Source organism: Neolamprologus multifasciatus, chromosome 11, assembly GCF_963576455.1.
Source record: "Neolamprologus multifasciatus chromosome 11, fNeoMul1.2, whole genome shotgun sequence".
Lineage (NCBI taxonomy): Eukaryota > Metazoa > Chordata > Actinopteri > Cichliformes > Cichlidae > Neolamprologus > Neolamprologus multifasciatus.
Genome location: NC_140449.1, coordinates 8656572 through 8673104, shown reverse-complemented (window position 1 = coordinate 8673104; position 16533 = coordinate 8656572). Strand labels below are relative to the sequence as shown.

The 16533-nt window shown below is 38.9% G+C and overlaps 2 protein-coding genes across 4 annotated transcripts in view; both read right to left on the bottom strand.

The window, feature by feature from the left end:
* Positions 1-463, bottom strand: part of mtbp (MDM2 binding protein) — a 36153-nt gene extending 35690 nt beyond the window's left edge. Inside the window, exon 1 of the mRNA XM_085178751.1 lies at positions 67-463. Within this exon, the coding sequence (XP_085034877.1) occupies positions 67-133 (67 nt within the window). The 5' untranslated portion in view covers positions 134-463. The remainder of the gene's footprint in view (positions 1-66) is intronic.
* A 109-nt stretch (positions 464-572) lies between these two features.
* zfat (zinc finger and AT hook domain containing) lies at positions 573-16449 on the bottom strand. 3 transcript variants are annotated; one of them, XM_085178748.1, is made up of 24 exons: positions 15691-16449; positions 14837-14995; positions 14456-14617; positions 14145-14273; positions 13812-13925; positions 13606-13728; positions 13432-13511; positions 12636-12718; positions 12388-12462; positions 11030-11178; positions 10816-10907; positions 10516-10664; positions 8475-9378; positions 6929-7055; positions 6562-6794; positions 6339-6420; positions 4949-5068; positions 3833-4006; positions 3606-3694; positions 2977-3115; positions 2627-2733; positions 1252-1339; positions 1034-1131; positions 573-954 (listed from the first exon to the last, which is right to left on the bottom strand). In XM_085178748.1, exons 1-24 carry the CDS (start codon positions 15707-15709, stop codon positions 754-756), a joined length of 3696 nt encoding a protein of 1231 aa, XP_085034874.1. In that variant the 5' UTR covers positions 15710-16449; the 3' UTR covers positions 573-753. The 3 variants fall into 3 exon arrangements, with proteins under 3 accessions (XP_085034874.1, XP_085034875.1, XP_085034876.1); XM_085178749.1 differs by having other exon boundaries at positions 573-948; XM_085178750.1 differs by lacking the exons at positions 14837-14995; positions 15691-16449 and having other exon boundaries at positions 14145-14302; positions 14348-14473.
* Between the last annotated feature and the right edge of the window lie 84 nt (positions 16450-16533).

Below are 16533 nucleotides of genomic sequence, written 5' to 3'. Positions count from 1 at the left end.
GTCTGCACACTTTTAAGGTACTGGCGGAGGAAGTATTACAAGTTTCCAAGTTAAATGAAAACTTACATTTAAAACCATCCGGGGACTCGTCATCAGTTCGACAAAAAGATATAACTAAAACATACCGGTCCATCTCCAGTAAATATTAGTAAATATAGGAGTGCTGTTTGTTTATTGGGCTCTTTCGGTTAATAGAAAAACACTCGCGCACTGTCAAATTTCCCACCAGATCATCTTCTTCTGCGCAAACCAACATGAACTGTTGGCACTCAAAAGGCTCTTCACCGCCATCTATTGGACTGAGACGGAACTACATCATTTGTATTAGAGCCGTTCTATGTAAATTAATAATATTTAATGCGGTTCAGCGACAAATAAATGTGCGAATAAATCACACATGAATCAGTTTGCATGGTACTATTTTCATTTTAGAATGGTATCTGTGGTTTTAACTTCCACCTTCTTCTCACCTGGTGTTTACTGGGAAGTCTGCTTTGTGGTATTTCTAATACAGTATATAATGCACCATGTTATGAGCCTGTCATTAAATTTGATGAAATGAAGCAAGCACATTCAAGGGAAAAGATTTTATTAAAATATACTTTGTTAGTACAAAATATACCACATTATCACAGGCGTATTGCACTTAATTTCATTACTGTCTGAAAAATATATGTAACTAAGTGTTGAAAATGTTGCTAAATCCATATTTTACTGTTTATTGGTACATTATGGTAAAATGGTAGCAAAACACTAGTTGATTTCTACAGTGTGTTCCTGTACGTAGACAATATAGTGGTGTGTGTCGTCTCCCTGAGTAAGGACTGTCAGTGCCTCCAGGCTGTGTCCCTCCTCTAACACCATCACCTGGTCACCATTTAGGGCCCCCTCTGTGTTTACCACCATCAGCTGGTTGCCGCAGTTACCGACTTCCTGCTCGTCGGCCACCTGCAACTTCAGACACAGCTCAACATAAACTTTTTGCCATTTTGTAAAATCTCACCTCCTTACTCGGTGATGTTTTGTCGCTCACCTGCTGTACAACAGCTACAGTGCCTGGAGCCATGGCGACCATGGACGTGACGGCATCCTGAGTCTCTGAACTGAGCGCAGTGATCTGCTGGATGTTAACTGAACAGAAAAGGCACTAAATGAATTCAGTGTTATATAGGACATAGGTAAACACACTTTATAAGCACATAAAACAGCTTCAGTTATCCTGAAGCTGTTGATGCTTCTCGAAGGTTTTACCGTTGTCCTGCAGGGTTGCTAACGCTGCCTCTGACAGGTGCTGTTCATCCTCCACAGACACATACTGCGCCTCTACTTCCTCTCCCACCTACGTATTCATACAAAAGGACGAGATTATAATAAGTTAGTTTCTAATTACTACAAATACATCCAATGGTAACATTCTACAGCTATGGGATACTAAGGTGCTGACATGGTGTGGATGACATGGTGTGGATACAATGTTTACCTTCTTTACTTAGCCAAACAGGACAGCGGTAAATAAGTGATAAAATTTCATTCTATGTTTTGATGCATGCTCAATCATTCATGTATAGAAATCCTGTTCATCTGGATGTGGGAGAAATGTTTTCTCATTCATTTAAGTAACTTCTTCAGTGTCAGATCAAGTTACTCAGCAGTCCATCTGCATCTTAAGGATAAAGGACACTCTTTCGAGGATGCCAATGTTCACATTTTGGACAGAGAGGACAGATGGTTTGAAAGGGGAGTGAAAGAAGCATCTATGTCCACTGTGAGCGACCATCTTTGAACAGAGGCGGTGGTTTACGACACCAACTGTCTGCCATCTATAATCCAGTTTTGAGATCCCTTCCCAGACGCCTTAACGCCCACTCACATCCTGGGCCATCTGACCTCAGGAATTCGCATGATAAGGTGGGGCCAGGTTTCACAATGGCTGAAGAGGATCATCAGGGGGTCCTTTTGTCCCTCTGTCCCTCCCACTAGGTTCAAATCTGGGACTCTCCACCATTTGACCTTAGAACTGAAGAAGCTTCGCGGATGAGAGGTGAAACGTCTTCAAGCAACTTAAAGAAGTCCAGACGCTTTTCTTTGCCAGCTGCTTTGACTACGATGACCTGGATGACTGAGAACCTTCACAGGCAAGTTACGTAGTAGATTTCCTGCTGAAGCATAAATTGTGTGAAAGTAGCAGCTCTTAGCCAGAGGCTGTTTGTTTTCCCCAATGTATAATTCACAGCAATCCTCCAGGTACTTCACTACCTGCACTACATTACTCTCTTTGTGCTGGGGGACCCAATCCTTGGGGTAGACCAGTTCTTTGGCGTAGTATGTTTTGGGGTTTGAAAGCCACAGAGACGTGATTTTTAGAGAAAATTATCTGTTCCAATATTCCTGATACCAAAACAATAACCAAAGAGTCTTACTAATGCAGCAGTTATTCTTCTCTTCTGGATCAAGCAGATGGCACAACACAGAAGAGCTACAGTAGCTCGCCGGGCCTCATTTCTCTACAGTAAACTCTACATCCGGATAAACAGAATACCCTTTCTAGGCTACCAGTCCACACACTTCAGCGTTCACACCCAGCTAGCTTTATTTTATTATCATTGTATCTTGTGTATTTGTTTACCTCCCAAGGGCCTTCTACCACTTTGAGACTGTGTTTGCTCTTCAGGTGACGGTTCAGCTCCCACTTTGTGCCATAAACAAATTCACATTCGGGACACTTCATACCTCCTAAACATAAGCACACACAAAGAGCTACATTACACTTTGTTTGAAACCCTACATACTCTAAGTCAGACAACAGTTACAGCTACGACAGAGGTCAGACAATGTAGTAACCAGAGCTTGCCAAGAGAAAACAAATGTCAACGCTGTATTCAAATGTTTTACAAATGTCTAGCTGCAGTGAAATTATATAATAATTAATAATAATCAAGGTGCCTGGACACAGTGGAGGGAGAGCAGAGTTAGGACCTTGCTGTTTCAGGGCGTCAGGGTTTGGCAATCCGGGTCCGGCATTCTCGTATCTCTGATCCGGGTGCTTCACATTGTAGTGCCGCTTCAGAGCGCCAGCAATGTTGCAGGAGTAGTGACAGTGAGCACAGCGAAACGGCTACAGAGACAAACACATGCGACATGTTAGTGCTGCTGTTTAATTTTAGTTTTCTCTTGTTGGGTAAAATGTTGCAGCATATCTAAAGCAGAATGCTGATGGGTCATTTCATTTGAAATCAACCAACTTTTAGAACATTTTCTGCTCGACCGTTTGAGATTTGCATGAAAGTTTTGTGGTTCAAGGAGTTTGGTGTAAGGATTACGGCTGCTACACTATTTTCAGTCATCTGTATTTCTTTATTCTACTCTTTTTTTATTATATTTTCTTCTTTGATATTCGATAAATGACGCTAAAATCTCACAGCAATCATTATAGGTGTTGAAACTTTGTATCCTAAAACTCTCATGCAAATCGCTGACTGTGAGCAGAAGGCCCGTGTTGATTTGAGATGGAATCATGGACCCTGATGGTTTGTCGCTCTATTCATATTCTGCTAAAAAATAAATAATAATAAAACTGAGGATGGTAATGTTAGATGTAATCTGACCTTAAATTTAGCGTGCTGCTCCATGTGTCTGAGTAAGGAAGGCTTAGAGACCGAGGTGAAGTCGCACTCTGAACATTGAAACCGTTTCCCTGGACAGACGCAAAGTAAACACTGTGACATTTATCATCACTGGTCATTAAGAGCATTTGTGACATACACAAAGTTATCATTAATTCTAAATTATAATATTAAAGAAATGCATAATGTCATTTTAACAAAGTGCATACCTTCATCCGTGTGGCTCAGTCTGTGGCTTTTCAGCGTGACTTTAGATTTGAACTTTTTCCCACACAGATCACAGAGGTGACGTCTCTCCGTATTATGTCGGTTCATGTGAGTCTTCAGGTTGCTTTTACTGCGACCTGCATAGTCACACACGTTGCAGACGTATGGCTTCAGACCTACCCACACAGACAACAACATACAAACACACACTTAACAAGCTGCCAGCAGAAAAGATTATTAAGCAATTCAATTAAATTATTAAGCAAAAAATAAATAGACATTTTGAACATGGAAATCTTTGTTTGCAAATGCAATCAAATTATATTTAAGCCATAAACAGCAAATCTCAGCAGGAAAATGTTTTTACTCCTGAACTTTTAAGAGATACGCGCCTAAAGTGGATATTTTATGAATACTTGGTGCCAATTGTATTTACGAGTGACTGTTGAAGAGGTGCAGCCATCGGTGACCTGGATTAGAGTCAGCCAAGTATTGGAATAGAAAGAAAGAAAAAGAAAATTAAGCCAGATAAACTTTTTTGAAAATTGTTGTTTTATAAGCTGGCGAGGTGAAAAAACTTATCAAATCAAGTGAGTACAGCAGGGGCCAAGAAACACCAGCAGGAATAACAATTTGCTTCCTCAAGACAAAATGTTGTACTCTACAGCAGATATGAACAGGCTGTATATATTAAGCAGCTTCAGCCGAGCAGGGACATATTCTTCAGTCTTAAAGTAATTTTAGCAATCTCATGCACCTTAAAAAAAAAACATCTGCAGAACAAAAAGTCCTGCTGCAGAGACCAGTGCAAAAGAAAAATAGCCATTAAAGTGTTTCTTTTGCCAGCATCGCACACGGACAATTTGGCTTGTTTTTGTTTTCATCATTTTAAGAGTAGCTTGACTAATGGGCCAATTTCCCTCAACAACATCTGCGTGTGTATTTGCAGACTGCTTCATTCTTCTGGACGACGGCCAGGAGGAAGAGGGACAGATGGAAACTCAGCTTTCAAAAATAATGATACAGTAAAACTGTGTGCAGAGGTGCTCGCCCACATGTGCTGAGGACTTGTGCTGTGTGCGTGTTCGCCAGCTTTAAAGAGCAGAGCGTTATCAGACCTTGATGGGCCCAGATGTGCTGCTGAAAGTCGCTGCTGTTCTTTAGGAAGTAGGAGTCACAGTAAGGGCACTTCTCTGCACGCTGCACCATCAGTCCTTTACCTTGTATAGGAAGAGTGTCTGTCCAAAACATCCATGCAAACAAAGAAACATGCAGTAAATGTACAAGATGGAAAATTTCTAATGGGCATCAAAATATTGTGAAGGTTAGCAGCAGAAACTAGCTTTGCCATTTATTTATTTTAGCCTTGTGCGTCAGCTTTGGCTGAAAGCAACTGCAACACTTTGATCATTTAAAGGTCCGGGGTGTAAAATCTAACCAGTAGATGTCAGCAGATTGCAGTCAATTGTTGCTGTTAAGCAGCATCAGGGAAAGTTTCTTGGAAGTGGATCTAACATTGTTGGACTCGGACACTTAGTGAAAAAGTTCTTGTTCAATGTCAGTATAATCAAACTATTTATCAGAGGGTAAGTGTGATTTTTAAGAGACTCGAGCCTAACATTAGCTGGCATAACCTAGTTTATGACGCATAGCTTAGCTGTTGTTGTTGTTGTTTAGTTGGCTCGTTTTGAAAGCTCTCTGGAGACGGGGCGGCCACATGTTTAATCTGCTGATAACAATTAATATCTGGAATAAATAAGCATGTTTAGGGATATTTCGTGTGTTAGAGCTCTGAATTGAGTTTGTAAAATGAGGCTTAACGTGCGGAAGGGGAGGATGAGGTTTTTATCCGGATCCCAGTTGAGTTGTTTTACTTTTTGGTGAAGGGGACGGGTTCTCGGATGATCAAACAGAGGCATCATCCTACATATCCTGAGTCTGATGGTGGAGGCACTACTTAAAATTATCCACCATGGGACAGAAATGCCTACGAGCTCTTCTCCATCTTTGCCGTACTACGTATGTGGACAGTCTGTGGACAGTCTCTAGCCAGATACATAAAACTCAAGTAGGTGGAACATCGCCCGTCCATCTCAGCCACTTCAAGATGGTGGGCCAACATGGCAGCTTCCAAAAATCAGTGCCGCGTGTATTTTTAATAGATTAAAACTACGTTTATGAAATCGCATCAATTTGCTAGAAGACCATTCTACACTGTGTATTTATGAAAGCAACATTATTTTTATATAAAATGACCTGACTGACTGCACCTTTTAAAAAAATATATCCAGGACCAACTGTGCTCACAATACGTGCCCAATAAAAAGTTATAATAATAATATAATATATATAGTTATATAATAATGTAATTTGGATTTAGTGAGGCAGGAGCAAAAGGTAATACTGACAGTTTTAAAAAGACAGATCTGAATCTGCTTTAAAATAAAAACAAACAAGAATGAGTTACATTGTTTTTTGTAGTGACACAGCAATACTTGTGTTCTTTACCAGGGTGTGATGTTTTAATGTGGTGCTTTAGTCTGTGCTCTGGATAATTACGATGGCAGACAGGACACATCTCATTCCTCCCCTGTAATTGAAGAGAAGACACAAGAAAAGGCTGAAGGAGCAATCATTTTTAGTTGTTTAAGCCTCAGTGTATTACAATAAATTCAACAGCACCACATATTAAGAACCCATCACAAGGAACTGGTCTGCTCAGGCTAGTTACCTGCTCTTTGTGTGTTCTCATATGTGCTTGAAGTTTGTATTTGTCAGGCGTGCTGTATTTGCAGTCAGGATTCGAACAAGTCAGCAGCAAGCCACTGTGCTTCTGGATCTGGTGTCGCTTTAAAGAGCTTTTGGTGATGGAAGAGTAGCTGCACTTTGAGCAGTAATGCAGGTGCTCCTTGGTGTGTGTGCGCACATGGCTGTTATAGTGGACTCTGTACCAGAACAGTTTACCTGTGCAGCACAAAACTGTGATTAGGAGCTGCACACAGTATTTAACAGTAAATTACAGTTAAGTGAATATTTAAAAAAGCAGGACAAAGCAAATCCAATCTACTCAAAGAGTTTTGTTTTTTTATTTGTCTTACCGCAGTATTGACATTCAAGTTCTCCATAAATTTTCCTAAGCCGCTGGAAAGTCTCCATATTGAGCTGAGTCTTCTGAAGGGATGAAAACACCTGCTCGAATGCGCTGTGATGGGAACCCTCTGAAACCTACCAGCAGAAATGGACAAATGCAACCTCAGTATAAGACTGGATAAAAATGCTTGTCTTCTTACCATGAGTGATTTATCGGAGATGATTTATCGTGAGAACTAAACACACTATAAAATAGTTATTGCTCAGCAGTCATGCAGAGGACGCTACTTCAAACTGAATCTCTGCATTGGCAAATTAAGCAGGACTATCTACATATTTAAAGTCATACAAATAGGAAGAAGGATATGACCGGATTAAGGAATCTAATCCCAGTAAAACTGCACTTGTATCCAGAAGTGGAAAATAAATGTGATAAATGCCATGGTTCTCCTTGTCACCTTAGCCACATGTTTTTTTTCTGTGTCCTGAGCTACAAGGTTTCTGGACAGGGAATTTTGCTATTATGTCAACTGTTCTTGGGGTAACTCTTCATCCTTGTCCTCTGATTGCTGTATTTGGGATTCCTGTTCGCTCACTTACACTTGATTCCACACAAAAGGATATTATAGCCTTCACATCCCTATTAGCGAGACGTCTAATATTGTTGCATTGGACGTCTGTTAAGTATCCTACTATTTCCCGGTGGCTTAAAGATGTCTTTTTTTTTTTAAACTTGAAATAATTAAATATACGTTGAGAGGTTGCACAGCCAAATTTTTTCACAAGTGGCAACCCTTTATCTCTTATTTTGCTAGTCTAGAGGTATTGCCTGTTTAAATGTACTTCTGTTACTGTTATATTCCTCTAATATGTTTGATGGTTGTGTTGATCTGTGTGGAGATATATATATATATATATAGTAAATATACCATATATATATATATATATATAGTAAATATACCATATATATATATATATATATAGTAAATATACCATATATATATATATATATATATAGTAAATATACCATATATATATATATATATAGTAAATATACCATATATATATATATATAGTAAATATACCATATATATATATATAGTAAATATACCATATATATATATATATATATAGTAAATATACCATATATATATATATATAGTAAATATACCATATATATATATATATATATATATATATATATGGTATATTTACTATATATATATATATATATATAGTAAATATACCATATATATATATATATGGTATATTTACTTAGGAAAATGTATTTCGGTAACTGCAAGTACTGTCGTTTTCTTTTTTCAATAAAAATATTTAAAAAAAAAAACCTGCACTTGTTTTCACCATTTTTTTTTTTTTTAAATACAAAATGTGTTTTTTTCTCTTGGTAATATTGGTTTGTGATCTTAAAGAATAATACAGCTAATGTGGAGGTGCTTCCTCGTTTATGTAAATATAAAACATAAACGAGGTAACATCTAAAGAAGAAATATTTTCATTAGGAATTAAATCATATTATAATTTTGCATTTACCTCCTCTGACTGTGCAGCCTGGTTGTTGTCTGGACCTGCAGACAAATGTGTGCATGCGCTGGCATCAGACGGGGTTACAGTTCCTGATGAAGATGATGTGTGTGTGTTCTCAGCAGGTGTGTGTCCATTTTTTTGAGTCCCAGCCTCTAAGTGTGGACTTTGAATGTTCTCTTGTGATAACAAGGTGTGCGAGTCCTCTTTGAGTCTTTCAGCTGCAGAGCTGCATGAGTCTGGCGTCTTAATGTGTGACATCTTCTCTGCTGCTGCTTCTTCTTGTCTGTCTTTAAAGGTTGGCTGTGCTTCTCTCTCTTCTATTCCTACTTCCTTTCCCATCTCTCCATCTATCAGCGGCACTGCCTCTAAACTTTCAGCAGGATTTTTATTAGCCTGTTCTTCTTCATTCTCTTGCTCTCTCTCTTCTCTCAGCTGTTCTCTTTCCACATCTTCCCATTCCTTCCCCCCCGTGCCATGTTGCCCGTCCTCTTCTCGTATTCCGTCTTCTTCTCTCTCCTGTGGTATCCGGGACTCCTGTGTGTCCATGCTCGCCTCACTCCCCAGCATGTCTCCTCCAGGCTGAGCCAAATAGTAGCTGCTGTTGATGGAGTCAGTGAAGGTCTGCTCTTGATCTAGTCCTGGGTGACACTCTGTCAAGTGACTCTTCAGCCTCTGCGAGCTGACAAACTTCTCGTTACACATGGAGCACACGTACAGGAAGAGGTGCTTCCTGACATGAGCAGAGAGGGCAACCATCTTGGTCACGGCATGGTCGCAGAGCAGGCAAGCGTAGGGACGCTTAGGCCCGTGGACTAACATGTGGCGCTCTCGCTCTAGGTGGTTTTTGAAGCGTCGGTTACATGTGTGACAGTGGTAAAGGAGCTGTCTGAGGCCCTGGCGAGTTTTTAACCTGGATTATATAGACAAACGGAACAGATTACAAAGGCAGGGTCACAGGAAACAGTCAGAGATATCAGCGAAGATCAGAGTTTCCAAATCTGACAGTGACAAAATTAAGTAATTTTCCCCCTTTTCACCCAAATTTTAAAAAAAATGCATGTGTTGTGACTCGCAAAGATCATTTGCAATTAATTACAAGCCAAATTAGTAAAAATAATAACACTATATTGCCCACAGTATTCCTTCACCCATCCAAATCATTGAATTCAGCTGTTCCAATCACTTCCATGGCAACAGGTGTATAAAATCAAGCTTTTACAAACATTTGTAAAAGAACCGGTCGCCCTCAGGAGCTCAGTGAATTCCAATGTGGTACCGTGATCGATCACAATGCAAGTGTCAGGTGCAGTGGTGTAAAGCACACTGCCACTGGACAGTAGAGTCATGGACATGTGCTCTCTGGAATAATTAATCACGCTTTTCTTTCTGGAAAGCTGACAGACAAGTCTAGATTTGGGGAAAATACTGTTCGCCAGGAGAACAGTATTTGTCTGAGAGTAAAGTTTGGTGCAGGTGGAATTTTGGTGTGAGGTTTTTTTTTTTTTTAGTAGGAGTTCCAGTGAAAGGAACTCTTAATGCATATCGAGACCTTTTCTACAATTTCAGCTCCCAGCTTTGCAGGAAACGTTTGGGGATGGCTCTTTTATATTTCAACATGACTGCGCACGAGTGCACAAAGAAAGATCTATGAAGACACGTTTGATGTGAAAGCATTTGAATGGAGTCCTGACATCAATCTGATAGAACACCTTTGGGATGAAGTAGAGTGGAGACTGCGAGCCAGGCCTTCTGGTCAAAAATTCCCATAAACACTCCTAAACCTTGTGGAAAACATGCAGAGAAGAGGTGAAGCTGTTATACCTGCAAAGGGTGGGCTGACATCACGTTAAACTCTGTGGATTAAGAACGGGATGTCCCTCTAGCAAATACTTTTGCAATATAGTGTATCTACAATGAGCTACATTAACGTATTGTTGCATCAGGAACTCTTCCCTCTCTCTTTGGCTATAAACCCCATTCAACACTTCACGCACCACCGCCCTGGAGGAGCATCTCACAGTTTGAAAACCTCTTCAGCAGGACAAACCTCAGTTGTTGGTAGCTCTGGTAAACAGTGGGATCTTTTAGATTATGTCGTTTCTCCATGTGTTTCAGCAGGTTCTTGACATCAGAGTACTTTTTCTCACAGAAGCCGCAGTGCTGCTTCACCTTCATATGGACACGCTCTATATGGACCTGCATCCACAGAGACACAAATTACAAACCATGCAGCTTCACACTGAAAATATATTCAGTATATCTAACTTTAATATCTTGAAGCCTGTCTGTTAATGCTAATAATACTCAGCATGCAACACTATGACTACTAAGAGCAGTATATCAGCACCTTGAGGTGTCCTGGGCTGAGGCAGTTGAAAGGACAGTGCTGACAGCTGAACTTCTCTCCAGTGTGCTTCCTCAGGTGAACATTCAGGTTTGCTTTAAAGGACAAATCTAGTAAGTAGTGCAACTCTTCCTTTTCCAGTTAATGCTATAAACACGATCAACTTCAACTTTGTATTCATTTACGCAGCCAACCTGAAATCTATAGACTAATTTACCTTTGATGGCCGATGCGTAGTCACAGTGCAGACACTGAAACGGTTTTTCTTGGGTGTGTGTCCTCAGGTGAGCAACCAGTGAGTGTCTGAACTTAAAGATTTTGTTACAGAACTCACAGGCAAAAATTTTCAGGTGGCTCTGAGGCAAACTGTAAGACAGCAGGTGACAATATTACATTTCTCATAGCTGATCAGTTTCACTCCTGTTGATATCATGGTGAAACAGGGTGGACCTAACCTCTGTCATATTACATAAGAAGAAGCTTTTAGCTACACTGTACCCCCAAATCTAAAAACTCTGTAAAATAAAATCCACATACAGTTGTCTCTATGCTGCCGTGTGAAAAATTAAGTGCACCCCATGAGCCAGCATTTTGTAGTTACCATTAGCTGCAATAAGTTGATGTAATTTTTGAAGTAAGTTTTCTGTAGGACTTTAACAGTCTCTCACATCACTGTAAAGGAATTCTGCCCTCCTTTTCTTTACAGCGTTACTTTAGTTTATTGAGGTTTTGCAGGCATTCATTTATGCACAGTGCTTTTAAGATCCAGTCAAAGCATTTTAGACGGGCTGATGATGTCTGGACTTTGACTGGGCCATTGCAACACCTTGATTCTTTTTTTTTTCAGCCATTCTGTTATAGATTTGCTGTTGTGCTTGGGATCATTAATCTGTTGCACATTTTAGCTTTTGGGCAGATGGCCTCTACAATGCTCTGGTATACAGAGGAGTCCACTCAATGACTGCAAAGTCATGCAGCTGTAAAGAAGCTCTAATCACCATAGTGCCACCACCTTGCTATGAGCTGTGTTTTACGTCCAATGGATGCATGATCTGATTAGTCGACTAATCGCAAAAATAATCGGTGACTAGTGACTATCAAAATAATCGTTTGTGGCAGCCCTAGTTGATATGTTGCATCTGGTTTTGTCTGTCCTAAGGACTTTATTACAAAAGATGTAACCTAATCCATGCTTCCATTTTTTTAAGTTCTGTCATGAACTTTAATATTATACATGCTAACTGAGGCCTTCAAGGTATTATATGTAGTGGTCTAATACTAGGATAATTTAGTGGGACGCCCACTCCTGCTTAGATTAATAACTGTCTTGAATACTTGTGAATAATCTTTGTCGCTGTAGAATGATGGACAATTTGTTTGGAATTGGCCTTAAAACTATTCTCAGCTGATCTGAAACAGTCAAGTGAATTTAATTAGCAGCACCTGGATGCTACTTACTTTCTTAATTTCTGTAAAGGCAGTAAGGGTGCGCTTATTTTTTCACATGATGCACATATGAAGAAACAACATATGACTGAAAATACAACTACAAATATTAAAATATTCAAAACGTACGTGGAAGCATCTTGTTTGATAGAACATTCCTGGAAGCCCCTGCTGTTTGTCGTTGTTGTTGTGGTAGGATTAGAACTAGGAATAGAAAACAAAACAAAACATTGACAGGTCACACAGTGACAACCAGAAACTTAAAAATCTTGTAAAAGATTGTTAACGTTCACAAATCAACTATTTTACCTAAAATCAATTACACTGACTCCTAATTACTTACAAGAAATCTTCTGGTTTAATAAATTATTAATTACCTTGGCTCCTGGTCTGTTTGAGGGTTATCTGTGGTGGCTTCACTTGCAACATCGTGTGACTCATTCTGGAAGACTTCAGAGTGCTGAATGTCCAGAAAGATCAATATAATAATGTCACAAAATACTTTTGGACAACAAACACAGTATCTTTTTTAGGACAGAATCACGAGTTCAAATTCAGCTGAACTACAAACACTTTCTTCACTGCAACAAAAACACTGTTAACAGGTTATAGGAATGTCAGCAGAAAGTAAGTATAATGTAAACACTGTTCACTATTCTGTTTGTTTCTAAAGGACAGATGCTGCTGATGAATTTTACTTCTGTGTAATTTTGAGTTTTATGAGCAACATAAGATCAAAACAGCACGTGGCTAACATGGTCACAAAAGGAAGAGGTCTCAAACCATGTGTAAATTAAACTGTGTAACTTTGTTACAAGACTTTGTTGTACATAAAAAAAACATATTTTAACCCTTCTAATGTAATGTATTTAATACATACGTTTTTAGGACTCCTAGATACATAATCAGTGTAATAGTTTTACCCCCAGAAAAACAAAATAAATTGCACGTTACATTTTTTAGGAATAAATTACAAAAATAGCTGGATGTGACAAATATGATACAGATTAAAATTAATATATGCAAATTACTATATTTTACTTTTTTATTTGTCAGAAGGTTCAATAAACACTCATTTAAAAATTGATTTGGGCAATTCCATGTTTCAGGCTTTAAGGGGTTAAAATCTGTGTGAACTGACTCTTCGCTGTTCCACAGCATTCCAGCACTTACCTCAGGTTGAGATTGAGGTTTGATAGAACCAGATTCTGCTTCTGCTGAACCTTCCTCTACAGGAACCATTTTAAAAACACCTTTTGAATTAAAAGTGAAGTATTATAGTTATTCATAAAACTGCATTTTTAGCCAGAAAGTAAAAACAGGCTTAAATACCGCTTTAATGCCAACCTGGAAGTGTTTCATCTTCTGTCAGAACAACACTGATAACAGATTTTTTGTTTCCTGTTGCTTGGCCTCCTTCCTTGGAGATGCAACTGTGGTTGGTTTTTAAGGATCTAGAGTTTCCCCCTTCTATAAACAGAGAACAAAAGATAGATCAGATCATTATTCTTCCAATAATGATTAATTTTAAGAAACCATAATCATGATCTTACTGCCTTCTCGATCAAGTCCTGATTGTGTCTGGTTGTGTTTATTCTGGTTTGGATCAATTCCTCCGGGATCCACATTTTCCGTTCCCTCACCTTCTGCTGTACCAGAGATGTTCCCTGAAAATTATTGTGTGTATTAAATAGATAAACTTCAAATGTTAGGTACAGTAACTAGATCTACTTTAACATCTTCAGTGTGTGTGTGAAAAGATTTAACAGTCTTCAAGCAACATTTGTAGCATGCTCTCCAACTAACTGTTCTTTGAAATCATCTGCGGCAGGCATTGACTTTCCTGCTGATAAATTATTTCACATTTGTGCCCTTTGATTCCTCACCATTTCCCTCCTCATCTGCATCTTCATCCTCTTCTCTTAGGCAGATGTGTTTAAGGATTTGACGCCTGTTGCTGAATGAGCGATGGCAGTGTCTACATTCCAGCCCTGATATCCCATCATTTTTTTGTACTAAAAAAAACATTATTACAAAAACATATGTACCACAGATTAGTAACAGCAAAGCTACATTACTAATCAGGAATACAAAACAAGAACCAGCTATCCAAATAATATAATCAGTTAGCAGTCTGCAGACCAGTACTACCAGGTATCAAAAGATTGATTTACACTGTATAAGGCAACAATACCACCTTCTGCTGAACTAAATTGTTGAATTTCCTCCTTTTTTCTCTTTTCTTCTCTGGAGTTATTCTCTGGAGACTGGCTGGAAATGGCCGTGCCCTCTGTCAAATCTGTGCGTATCTTCTTCGTAGAGCCCTTTGGTCTTCCTCGTTTTCGCTTCACTGGGGTCTCTGTAAGCCAATAATCCAACAGAACAGTTAAAAAAAGGCAGCACTGTTTTTTTTTTCAAAAAAAATTTAATTTCGTGCAACACATCCACCTAAGAGAACAGCATCGACGAAGACATTATTCTGCAATCATTGTCTGTGTAGCCAAAAGTCAAAACATTTACAGACCTGAGTAAGGTCTTTTTTGTGATAGTAATAGTGGTGATGTGGTGGTGCTCTGACCTGCCAGCTTCTCCACAGGATCTGCCACAAGAGGCTGCAGCGCAATAATGATGTCATCTAGAGGCTCCTGCTGAGGGTGCAGCTGGGAGCAATGTGCAAGTAGCTGGGAGCGACTTGGAGAAAAGACGTTGCACAGGCGACACATAAACACAGAACCAGCTGGGGACACAGAGAGAAAAGGTGGCAGATCCAGAGCTTTTTGTTAAATAAGTTGATCTCGTCGTGTTTTTTTCTTGATTTGATATAAACAAGTGAACCGTAGAGGTTTATGTGTTAATTAACTAATATTTGTAGCACAGAGAAGATACATTTTGCGGCAATATAAGAAATTATGGGGTGGATATTGGCTAATTTTACCGTGTTATATGCTGCATGTATGTAATCTGCTGGAAAATGTAAAAAGATTAATAACCAACAAGTAATCGGTTATCTCTCCCAACTCCCAATCCACCTCAAATGAAACATATTATTACAGGAACAATAGCTTAAAAGCCACTCCCAAACTAACCAGATCTTCTGTACAAGTTGTTGCAAATACGTTGTTAATTTCTGTAATAATAATTGCTATAGTAAAGTACACGCGTATAATTTGTCATTTAATGCTGATTTAAGTGTGGGAACTACATTGACCGTAGAGTCAGGTGACACTGTGTGTTAACGTAACAGGTTACGGTTTGTAGCTTATTTGTACTTTTCTTTCTGTATAGTGTCCATAGTTTGAGCAAAATATTAAAAAACGCCAAATGAAACGGTGCCCTTTTTTTAACCATGCACGTCTGTTTATTTTGATTTGGCCCGAGTTAACATGAAGACCCGAAAAACATATTCGAGTTGAAGCTAGCCAAATTTCTTACCTGCTTTTTGTCCATCCATTTCCCTCAGCGACCAAAGAGCGAAGTAATACTAATTTATATACAGGCCAGAACCTATATGCGAATAAATTTATTCACTAAATCGTGATTTAGAGTCTTTTTTTTACTGAATAAAGACACACATTTCTGTCGAATCTGCGGCACAAATCCTTCAGGCCAGCGGAAGTTTGCTAGAGCTGCAGCACTGTAACAAACATCGCCCTCTGTGGCAGGAGGACCGCACTGCAGCGCAAAGCAGCGCGTTTAGGCTAACGGTGCATACACACCGAACGCGACAGAAGCGACCAAAAAGCGCCCCTGGCTGGTCGCTTGCACATTCGGACCTCGAAAAGACTAGAGATAAAAAACGAACGTGTTACAGATTCTGTGCTATTTATCATATACTTATACAAATATAGTCAGAAATGTGTCATTGTACAAAAACAGTTTCTTCATTTTCTTCTTTTAAAATATTTGTCAAAGAAAAAAATGTGTTTCACAACATATCCCTAGTAAGCCATCATGTTGTTTACAGGTATGGATATTATATAAAGAGACTCAACATAATAATATGTAAGAATAGAAGTGGCTCTAAGTGAGAGTTAAGATGTCAATCATAAAGAGCTCATAGCAATTAAAGGTGGTTGTTTTTACCATTTAGGACTCATTAAGCACACCCATAGTCAAAATTGATCAAAAGTGCAGACTAATTAATAATTTCAGGAATATAAGGAATATTTGACAAAAATGTTTCTGTTTTGAATTTGTCTGCAATATATTTCATTTATTAGCAACAGCTAAATTGCCAGGATGAGCGAATCTTTGAATTATTACATGATGTAATCA

Bases quoted from the DNA above. Each gene is read 5' to 3' on its own strand.
- zfat (XM_085178748.1), bottom strand. The intron at 12,463-12,635 runs GTAATTAATAAT...TTCTATTCCTAG, and splicing joins CAAACAGACCAGGAGCCAAG to TTCTAATCCTACCACAACAA. The intron at 2,734-2,976 runs GTCCTAACTCTG...GCTTATGTTTAG, and splicing joins TGACGCCCTGAAACAGCAAG to GAGGTATGAAGTGTCCCGAA.